The sequence below is a fragment of the Triticum urartu genome, chromosome 3A (genome assembly GCF_056163025.1).
Source record: "Triticum urartu cultivar PI428250 chromosome 3A, HENAU_Tu73, whole genome shotgun sequence".
NCBI classification, from domain to species: domain Eukaryota; kingdom Viridiplantae; phylum Streptophyta; class Magnoliopsida; order Poales; family Poaceae; genus Triticum; species Triticum urartu.
In genome coordinates this window covers 298,671,659-298,682,655 of record NC_141875.1, presented here as the reverse complement: position 1 = coordinate 298,682,655, position 10,997 = coordinate 298,671,659, and the positions used below count along the sequence as shown (strand labels likewise).

Genomic DNA, 10,997 nt, shown 5'->3' with positions numbered 1-10,997 from the left:
TCTTTTTCTTTTTGGTTGGCGTCCCGGTAAGTCCATATGTGGGCTTAGTCTGTCAGACGACCGTGGAGACGATTATAAGCGTCACATATATATTATGTCGAAAATATGTTCTCTCTCTTTTTTTTTTGCAACAAGCACATCATAACATTTACATCATATGCTTGGGCCTGATGTCTTTTATTTACTTGAGTGTTCCTTTTTTTTGTTTTACAGGGAAAGTGTTTAAATTGTTGGCTGGAGATAGTTGCTAATAAAGCTAGGTAACCCACCGTGACTTTCCCTTCTTCTTTTCTTATTTAACCAGGCGTTTTCTTTTACACATATACATGCCATCGTATTCATTTTCTGCCTTTTACATATAGATGGTGCATGGTGAGGGGTCTGTTCCTTCCAATGAACTGTCGATTTGTCAGTTAGCTGAGCGGCATCTATATGAGCCTAATACTAGTGAAGAGGTCAACCCAGTGATCAGACAGCAGGTGCTCGCACATGCGGATTTGACGCGCCATCCTCGTGGTTGGAATGTGGGGTCTACTCTTAGTGACTATTCTTTTCATCCATTAGCACCTTATCCTAAACCCGATCATGAAGCCTACACCCTAGGGACCAGGATGGTAGCAAAAGGTTTAGGTTGGGATGGTCACACAGCCGAGTATGTTCCGCAATCCAAAGGCTATGTTGAGTGGGGCATCTCTATATTGAATAACTACTAGTTTTGTTTGAAAGGCGAAGCGGAGAACACCGATTATATATATGGGGCCATTTATTGCTCCCTCGGTGAATATGAAGTTTCAGATTCGTTACTGAGGTCACTACTGGAAAGATGGGATCCAGAAACAAATACTTTTCTTTTTTCATCTGGTGAATGCACCGTGACTCTGCTTGACATGCTTCTAATGTCGGGTCTTCCTTCAGTTGGAGATCCATACGAGAAATATGTTCCTTCTATAGATGACCTAGAACCTTCAAAGCTTATGTTCCCAAATTTCTTATCTGGTCTTTTAGAAGAATTCTACCGGCTCAGCCGCGAAAATGGGAGTGTGACTTTTCAAGTTTGGTGTGACCATTTCCATAACAAACGCGAACGCACTTCATATTTCACCTCCCTTCGGGAACAACACATGTGCACTGCGCTTTTATAGCCCACTGGCTTTGCTCTTACGTGGTTGTTGGTGGGGGGCCTTATATTCGTCCCGGTGTCCTTCTTATGGCCTCTTGGATTGTCTCGGGTCGCAAGATCTCTTTGGCCCCCTCAGCACTTTGTTCATTGTATTATTCTCTTCGAAGGATCAGTATGCACCCCGTTGCTCCCTCCTATGAGAAAAGAATTTGGCCAGTGCATTATATCACGGGGTGGATGGGTCTTTATTTGAGAAAACCATTTAAGAACAAAGTGAAAGGGAAACATCTTCTAGATGTGAAGCAACTGCCGATGCATCCAACCATGGTTAAAACTATGTTTCGGGTTCCCATAACTTTCAGTCCTGCTAAGGCACGCATTTTCCTTGATGACCGAGCCAATATTTTTTGGAATCCTTATGCTCCAAAGAACTTAGTCGGGGTGGATCAGTTGCAAAGGTCCTTCACCATTTCTTCACATCGGGGTATGCTTCCATGGAGGCGTGCTACTGATGTTGATGATCTTTGCATAGCGGAGCCATATCATCTTGATCGAGTTGCACGACAACTTACTTTGAGACAACAAGTGCCCTATGCTCCGTTGGTCAGCGTGTACACAAAGGCGGATATTGGAGTTGCATATGCGTATTGGTCGCATTTGTTACGCTCGGACCAAGGGGAGTTCCAGTACCTTCTTAACGATGCGCATGAGGCATTTTCTTCTGTGGCCTGGAACAACTGGTGGGTGGGATTTATGAAACCATTTAACAACATATTCAATACTCTTCGTCCAGGCATCTCGAATGGTCCGAATTATAATCCGCGGAAACGTAATTTTCTGAAACGCGGGGAGGAGTACATAGTTCCTCGCAAGCTTTCAGAGAATGATTTTGTTGTTATAAAGGAAGTCTCCGCCAGGGGTAAGGAGGAACATATTGCAGCCATCAAATTGAATGGAAAGAGAATTTTGGACCACTGGCGTCCCATTCTGTGTGGCTTTCTCTCAAATGATGAACCTTTAATCAACTCTAAAAAGGTAAGATATATATGTCTATATATATTTGGTACTACCATAGTTCGTTTGCTCCTTTCTTTGTCTCATTTTTTTATATCTCCTTTTAATAGAAGAAGCGAAAGGTTAAGGATGTTGTTGCTACTCAACCCATGAAATCTAAAGAGGTGAGTTAATGGTCTGCGTGCAACTTGTTCATTTCTTTGTCGTACTAATCAGTACTAATAATATCATCCTTTTATATATATGGCTGCAGCAAAGTGGCGTACCAAAGTCTGTTGTTGCAGTTGGTTCTTCCTCTGCTCATTCATTGCTAGTGGGTAGTGATGAAATTCTGGAAACTGCCCTGGCCATCGGCGGACAGAAGCGTAGAAATTTATCGGCCACTCATGCTGACGAGGAAGAGAGGCTCCCCTTCAAGCGCAAACTTGATTTTTCCCAAGAAAATGATTTTTCTGAACCAATAAGCTTGGACGGTCCGTCAATAGATGTTGAACTTAGTAGCTTTGTTAATGATGAAGATTTTGGCCATGTTCTCACGGGAGAAAAGGACCATGGCCTTGGTGACTTTTTCGATTTATCCGTCGAGGATTATACCATTGGCGAGTGTGGCACAAGTCGTCCACCTTCCAGCCCGGGTGCGACTGAAGTTGTGCCCCATACCCCTAGTGCTCTTGATTTCTTATCAACTTTACTTGGTAGTTTATTTATCCATAAATATCTATTTAATTGGCCGTGTCTATGAACCATCATTATCATCAAATTCTCACGACTCCTCCTTTTTTTTAGGTTGTGACCAAGAAATTCGCCACTCACAAGACCCTGAGGTGATGGTTGTATCAGGGAAAGGCGCACAGATGGACTGCAGTTTCATCAAGGACACGTTTATGGATGCTACAGATTTCGTAGTGAAACGAGTCCTTGAAGGACTGAACGACTCTACCCTTGGTGATCCTGAGCGACGCATCATGCTTGAGAGTGTTTCTCAGACGCTGCCCACGCGAGTGCCTGAGGTAGCTAAGGTGCAGGCCATGTTGGTCGGGCTTATTGACCTTTCCAAGAAGTTGGAGGGTGGCCAGACCGAATTCACGAAAGAATCCGAGCGAGATGAACATGTTGTTGCTGAAATAGAACTTAAGATTAAGTATGGCCATGAAGTTTCCAAGGACATAATTGGGGACTTATCTGCCGTGGAAAAGAAGTGCACTGAAATGGAGGCACGGGAAGCAGAACTGAAGGCCCAGCTTGAAGAGGTTACTGCTACTTTGCACAAGCTCAAATTGGAAATGGAACAGCGCCGGCAAGCACATGATGCCCATCAATCTGAACAGAAGAAGTTGCTGAAGAGTCTACAGGATACCAATGCTGGCAAACGTACAAGGCTTGCTAAATTTAAACAAAAGACAACAGATTTAAAGACCGAAGCGAGTCAGTTGTTGAACAACCTGCAGAACTGGCGAGCTCCTTGAGAGGGCGTCGACTTTGTTTAGTTTTTTTTTTTGCCATTTCAAACCATCATTCCGCTTCGAACCATTTAATTTCAGTCTTCAGTTTCAATTCAGATGTATCAGTACTTTCTTTATTCACATGGGAACTCCAAATTTTATGCATGATGTGCTAGTACGCCAGCCTTGACGTTGAAGCATCCTTATTTATTTACACTATCGTTGTGTATGGCCTGAAGCCTTATTTATTTTATCCAATTTTTTTATATAAATGCATGTGCGTACCATTTTTTTGTACGGCGGTTTAAGCTTATGAAGTCTAGAATAATTTTTTTTTACATCATAGTTTATACTCGTAAGTTGTTGGAGTCTATATAAAAAAAAATCTGCCACAGTTTAGACTCGTAAGTTTATTGGAGTGATTTTGGTGTGCCCCGGTTTATGCTCATGAGGGTATGGAGCGCCCTCGATGATTTGTTTTATTTGCATCACAGTTTATACTCGTAAGTCATTGGAGTATTTTTTTTGTGTCCCAGTTTAGACTCGTGAGGGTATGGAGTATATTCTTTTTTTTCTTATGCATAGTAACGCTTAAGGAATTTCCCATTTACCGGTGCCGGCGAGTATTCCCCACCTGGTGATACGATTCTATATGCGCCGCTAGAATAAACCTCTTTTATGACGAAGGGACCTTCCCATTTTGGTTCAAATTTTCCTTTCATCCGTCGCGTGATATTCATAGGACGGATGACCGCAAGTACTAGATCTCCTTGTTTGAACGACCTTCTTTTGACTCGTTTGTCGAATGCTCGGGACATCCTAGTTTGGTATGCCTCAAGATTTTGCAAAGCTTGAAGTCGTCTACCTTCTAGTCTTTCTAATTCATCGAGACGTAATTGTACTGATTTTTCTTCCGACAAACTTTCATGTGTAGCGACCCTCAACGACGTGATCTGTACCTCCAGAGGTAGAACGGCTTCTCCTCCAAATACTAGGGAATAAGGTGTCATTCCTATCGGCGTGCATGCTGTGGTTCTATAAGCCCACAAGGCTTCGAGAAGCTTTTCATGCCAGTCACGTTTATTTTTTGATACAACTTTCTTTAGTAACTTGCAAAGAGTTTTGTTGAAGGCTTCTGCTTGTCCATTGGCGGCAGGATTATATGCTGTGGAGTAATGGTGGTCTATCTTAAACTTTGAGCATAATCTCTCCACTTGTTTGTTTTTAAACGGAGTTCCATTATCAGACATAATCCGAGAAGGAACACCAAAGCAATAAATGAGTTGTGTTCTTATAAAATGTTCTACATTCTCCGCTTTGTCTTCCTTTAGTGGTGTAAGTTCAGCCCACTTGAAAAAATAGTCTGTTGCTGCCAAAATAAATTTGTGACCTTTGGACGATGGTGGATGAATTGTCCCAACTATATCCATTCCCCACATTTCAAAAGGCCAAGACATATTTGTCGCATGGAGTGGTTCGTGCGGCTGATGTATAAAGTCAGCATGCACTTGGCATTCATGGCATTTCTTTGCAAATTTAATGGCGTCTTCAAACATTGTGGGCCAGTAGTAACCTAGACGCCTTAATTGGTAGTGCAATTTAGGCCCTGATTGGTGCGAGCCACATATTCCAGCATGCACCTCGTTTAAGGCCTCCATAACTTCATTTCCGGCAAGGCAGCGCAATAATATGCCATCATGGGAACGCCTATAGAGTATGTCGTTGATGCATGTGTAATGAGTTGACCTTTTGCGAATTCTAGATCTTTCGCTAGCATCAAGAGGTAGGTATCCATGAAGTAGATGTTCGAGGAACGGAGCTCGCCAATCCCCTACCTCGATTTCACATACATCAGCTGTCATTGCAGAAGATACTATCGCTTCTTCTTCTTCAGCAAATATTGGCAGTATTCTTCGCTCCTCTACATGTACGTCCATTGTTTCATCTGAGTTTAATGACATACCAGCAGCTAAACCAGCTAAGGCATCGGCCTTTTCATTTTGGTTCCTAACTACGTGTTGAATATTTAGATCTTTGAACATAGCTAGGAGCTCTTTTGCCCTTTCGAAATATGGCAACAATTTTTGTTTCTTTACCATGTAGGTCCCCATCAGTTGATTAATCACTAATTGTGAGTCCCCATAAACAGAGAGCGTATCGAGCCCCATGTTTATTGCTATTTATGATAAGAGCTTCGTATTCGGCCGAATTATTTGACACCGCCGAAGTTAGGGTAAATGAGTATGGGATCACCCCTCCGTTAGGCGTAATGAAAACGACTCCGGCGCCTGACCCAGATTGTCAGCAAGCGCCATCGAAGTACATTTGCCACGTTGATTTCGTAACCGTCGTGGCGAATACGTCCTCATCTGGCAAGTCATCATCTATAGGAAAATCATCTGGGATCGGATGTGCCGCAAGGAAATTAGCCAAAGCTTGGCCTTTTACGGCCTTTTGCGGTATATACGTGATGTCAAATTGTGACAAAAGCATCGCCCATTTAGCTAGTCTCCCTGAGAGTACCATTTTACTTAAGATATATCTGAGTGGGTCTGCTCTTGAGACTAAATGTACAGTGTGTTCTAACATGTAGTGTCGCAATTTTTGTGCAGCGAACACCAGTGCGAGACATATTTTTTCCATGTCTGGATAGTTGCACTCGGCCCCTACCAAGGTGCGGCTAAGATAATACAAGGACGTTTCCTTTCCTACATCATTATTTTGCGCCAGGAGTGTACCTAGTGAAGTAGGCATTGCAGCAGTATAGAGAATTAATGATTGGTCTTTAATCGGTGCGCCTAAAACAGGAGGATTTATCAAATATTTTTTAATTTCTAGGAATGCGTTTTGGCATGCTTGATCCCATTCAAAAGGGACTCCTTTCTTCATAAGTCGCGAGAAAGGTTTGCATCTCCCAGATAAATTTGAGATAAACCTCCTAATATATGCTAGGTGGCCTTGGAAACTCTTCAGTTCATGTAAGTTAGTGGGTGGTGGCATCTTAACAATCGCCTTTATTTTACTTGGATCGATCTGAATATCATTTTTTGTAACCACAAAACCGAGAAATTTTCCAGAGGAAACTCCGAACGCGCACTTCATGGGGTTCATTTTAAGATTATGTTGCCTGAGACGCTCAAAAACCATTTCAAGGTGTTTCAGGTGGTCTTGTTCGTGCTTTGATTTCACAACTATGTCATCTATATAGCATTCAACGATCACATATAACAACCTGTCTAAGATGATTGTCATTGCTCGTTGATATGTCGCCCCAGCATTTTTTAATCCGAAAGGCATTACTTTATAACAATATATGCCTTTAGGTGTGCGGAATGCTGTTAACTCTTCATCTTCAAGTGCCATTTTAATTTGATTTTAGCCGGAACAACCATCCATGAAAGAAAATATTTCATGGCCCATAGTAGCATCGACTAGTATTTCAGAGATGGGTATTGGGAAATCATCTTTGGGACATGCTTTATTCATATCCCTGAAATCTACACATATGTGTGTTTAACCATTCTTCTTTTTAACTGGTACAATACTAGAGACCCATGTGGGATATTTGACTTCTCTAATAAACCCTGCGGCTATGAGTTTGTCGACCTCGGCTTCTATTTGCAGAAGTATTTCAGGCCGGTACTTTCTTTGAGCTTGCTTCACTGGTGTGGCGTCATCTCGCACAACAAGGCAATGGACAGCTATGTTTGGGTCCAATCCAGGCATTTCTTCATAAGTCCAAGCGAACACGTCTCTATTTGCACGCAGAAACTCATGATATTTTAGTTTATTTTCTTTGGACAAATGTTTGCTAATAAAAATTGGGCGAGGATCATCAGTCGTACCAATATTTATTTCTTCCAAGTCATCCACGGTACATTGGTTGCCATCCTCCATTTGTGGAGATGCTTCTGTCATGTCCGTATACTCAGCTGAAGCCATACAAACCTCATATCCTAACCCATGCTTCATTTCTTTTAAAACATGGTCTTCGTGCAGAGCTTCGAGTTGTTCTTGAGATAACACCTTTTCGAATGGTGCTAGTTATCCCCGGCCATCACATAAGGACGGGCCAGTGGCGATGTCATAGCCCATTTGCTGCATCATGTATAAGACCCTGTTATCATACAAAGAAATGGGTAAAGATTCATCATCTTTGTTAAACGCAGATATTTGTGTTGTATTTTTCTTTTCACTTTCACCAACGTTTGAACGACGCGACTCTTTTTGGGATTGTTTTATTCTATATTGTACCAAAGGAGGTAAAGGCGTAGGGAAATTAGTACCTTTCATGTCATGGGATTTGTCTATGACACGAAATATTGGGTCACCCTTCTTCCTTTGGTTGCTTGGTATATACTGATAGATTTTTTTCTTTGACGAGGATTCTACGACCCCCTTTTCTACCACATTTGGCTCGGGTATTTTCCAGGATTTTGGCTTCTGCACCTTATCAACGGGCTCGAAGTAGAACTTTGCATCAGCATAGAAAGATTCGGCTATAGTGAATGGCTTCTTATCAGCAAATATTCTGACTATATCACCTGTCCGATCTATATATTTGATACACTGATGTAAAGTGGATGGCACAACTTGATTCTCGTGTAACCATGGGCGTCCAAGCAATGCATTATATGATGTAGCCGCATCAATCATGTGAAACTTCACATATGTGGATAGTGTATCCAATTTTAAAACCAACGAAATGGTACCCATAGCTTCTTGTCCTGATTGGTTAAATCCATGTATAACCATGTTAGACTTGCTCAAATCTCCCTTGGAATATCCAATCTTTTTGAGTGTACGCAATGGTAATAGATTTATAGCCGACCCACCATCTATCATTATGCGATTTATTGGCAATACATCAATTTCGCCGAACATGAGAAGAGGTCTGTTGTGCTTCTTGGGGCCTAACAACATATCCTCATCTGTGAACGTCATATTTAGGACTTCAGATTCTTCTACCTCGGTTTGAGATACTTCTACTCTGTAGTCTTCAGGAAACGTGAGTGCCGTGACAAGAGCTTTACGCATATCAGATGAAAGACACAAAGCATCATACACAGAAAGCATAGCTGGTATTTTCTTCAAATGTGCGTTTAGATCATACTTGACTGGCACCCTACATGCAGGGTCCGTCGAATCATTCGGAACTGCATCTTTACTTTTTGGTTCCTTTCTAGGTGGAGGATGAGGGTCTGCTAATTGACGACCTGATCTAAGATGAACCTGATCGACTTATAACGGTTCTTCTTCAGGGAAGCACAGGGACTCGCCGTCATCCTCAAACACACCAATAGTGAGGACATTGAATTCTTCACTTGGTACTCTCATGCGCTTCGTGGTGTGCGGATATATCTTTGGTGCGAAGCGCAGAGGAGGGACTACTTCCATCACTGGGGGTAGTACACGGCGTTTTGACCGCCGTTGCCCCCAATCTTGGGCTGCACCATTACTGCAGGGAATGTGAGCCTCTCCTTTATGCTGATCTTGCGATTTGGCAAGGCCTGGAATTATCATAGGAGAACAACCATATTCAGAAACCAGTATTGCATCATCATAAGTACCCCTCATATTTGAAGATGCACAACTCACCGCTTCATCTTGGAGGGTCGCGACATTTGCTGAAGCCTTTTTCTTTCCCTTTGTCATGCTTTTGAGGAGATCCACATCAATGGTCCCCTCATCGATCATTTTCTGGATGATATTCTTCACAACAAAGCAATCTTTGAGTGTATGGCCCAAAATGCGATGGTAGTGACAGAAATTTGGGTCATTAAATTTTGAAGGTTCTTCTGGCCTTTTGGGCCTGGGAAGTTCTATTAGACTCAACTCCTTTAAACCAGTGAAAAGGTCATCAATTTCTTCTACAGGAAAAGAATACTCCCTGTTTTGCCGTTCGCTAAGAGTTGGCCTCCTACCAACCTGTGCATCTCGCTGCCCTTGATTCCCTATAGGTGCTCTTCCGAGCTGAAACTGAGGTTTTACCGCCGTTGTCTCCATGGCTTGTGCAGACTTGGGTTTCATCGGCAACTTTTCATGCTGACCACCTTTGTCTATAGGCTTGTTGAACGTCGTTTTTGTTCGACGAGCGACAAGCTGCATAAAATTTTCTATATCCGTGGATTTTGAAGCTAACTCTTCAAATGTGAGGGGTCTCACTCCTTGTAACTGGACAGCCACTTCCGAACGGAGATTGTTCATGCACATACGCACTGCTTCTAGCTCAGTGATTGGCTGTGGGCAATGAAGACTTAGGTTTCTCCATCTATTTATGAAATCAGCCGCCCTCTCGTTGAACCCTTGTTCAGTTTGGGTCAACTCAGTTATGCCCACCGTCCTTTGCGTGCTATAAAACCGCTCGAGGAATGAGTTTTGCATTTCTTCCCATGTTTTTATAGAGCTTGGAGGTAGCTTGCTGTACCAGGTGAAGGCAGGCCCAGACAATGTCTGTACAAACTGCCTAAGGAGAAGTGCTCCGTTGTTAGCTGTATCCTGACAAGCAGCAAGGAAGTGTGCTATGTGCTCATGGGGAGATCCACTCCCGTTGAACTTACTAAACTACGATTGCCTGTAATTTGTCGGGAAAGGAACTAAATCCACATCAGGTGGGTACGGCTTAACATACCCTGGCCTCATCGAGTACTGAGTTTGCATCAACTGTGACTTTACCCCTTCAGCGATCATTCTTTGGATCGCCTCAAGGTTAAGCCCTGCTCCTCCATGTTGGCTGCTAGCACTTGCGCCACCATCCCCTTCATTTCCTTTATTCTGGTTATTGCTCATCTGAATTCGAAGGGCTGCGAGCTCGCCTTCCTTTTGCTGGAGTGCTGCCGTAAGGTTGGCCAATTGCTCTTCAACCGGACGAGTTTCATTCGCGGCTAGGACTTGTTCTGTATGCTCTGTACCATGGTGGAGTTCTATCTCATTTCCAGAAGGACAAGGGGTACTGTCCGATAGGGGATTATAAGACCCACCACAGTTAGACCCAAGCTCTTCATAATCTGAACCTTTTTGGCTTCGTGTCTTACGACGAGGACCTTCTACGACGGTTTTGCGTGCCTTCTTCCTCTTGAAATGTGTTGATGTGGAGGATGTTTCGCTGGTCTTGTCCAACGCCGCCCTGACACCAATTGGCATTGCTTGGAACACTTCGAATGATTTATTCTTGGTCTGCTTACGAGAGGACCATGGAGACAAGCTCGTGGCCACCTCATTTGATGGATTTGATAGCCACTTGTTCACTTTAGCCCGACTATCCTTATCTGATGGAGCGTGTTCTGCCCCTTGGACTCTGCTTGACCCAGACCTGGCCCGTACTGCCCTTTCTCTTTCTTTGTACGCCGTCCTTCTTGAATGGACACGAGCAGCTTGGTTCACATACTCTTGATGTTCAGGATGTTACTGAATGAATTCTT

General features: G+C 43.1%; 3 protein-coding genes and 1 pseudogene across 3 annotated transcripts; 2 read left to right on the top strand and 2 right to left on the bottom strand.

Moving 5' to 3' along the window:
- The first annotated feature begins 362 nt into the window (after positions 1 to 362).
- On the top strand, positions 363 to 2,261 carry LOC147979504 (uncharacterized; annotated as a pseudogene).
- A 22-nt stretch (positions 2,262 to 2,283) lies between these two features.
- LOC147979503 (uncharacterized) lies at positions 2,284 to 3,600 on the top strand. The gene is made up of 3 exons (XM_087515246.1): positions 2,284 to 2,298; positions 2,388 to 2,829; positions 2,921 to 3,600. The coding sequence occupies exons 1-3, from the start codon at positions 2,284 to 2,286 to the stop codon at positions 3,598 to 3,600; spliced, it is 1,137 nt and encodes a 378-aa protein (XP_087371372.1).
- Positions 3,601 to 3,646: 46 nt separating this feature from the next.
- On the bottom strand, positions 3,647 to 5,234 carry LOC147979502 (uncharacterized). Its single transcript, XM_087515245.1, has 4 exons — positions 5,119 to 5,234; positions 4,759 to 5,001; positions 4,410 to 4,617; positions 3,647 to 3,676 (listed from the first exon to the last, which is right to left on the bottom strand). Exons 1-4 carry the CDS (start codon positions 5,232 to 5,234, stop codon positions 3,647 to 3,649), a joined length of 597 nt encoding a protein of 198 aa, XP_087371371.1.
- A 3,738-nt stretch (positions 5,235 to 8,972) lies between these two features.
- On the bottom strand, positions 8,973 to 9,975 carry LOC147979501 (uncharacterized). The gene is made up of 2 exons (XM_087516755.1): positions 9,175 to 9,975; positions 8,973 to 9,086 (listed from the first exon to the last, which is right to left on the bottom strand). The coding sequence occupies exons 1-2, from the start codon at positions 9,958 to 9,960 to the stop codon at positions 8,973 to 8,975; spliced, it is 900 nt and encodes a 299-aa protein (XP_087372881.1). The 5' UTR covers positions 9,961 to 9,975.
- Positions 9,976 to 10,997: the final 1,022 nt, after the last annotated feature.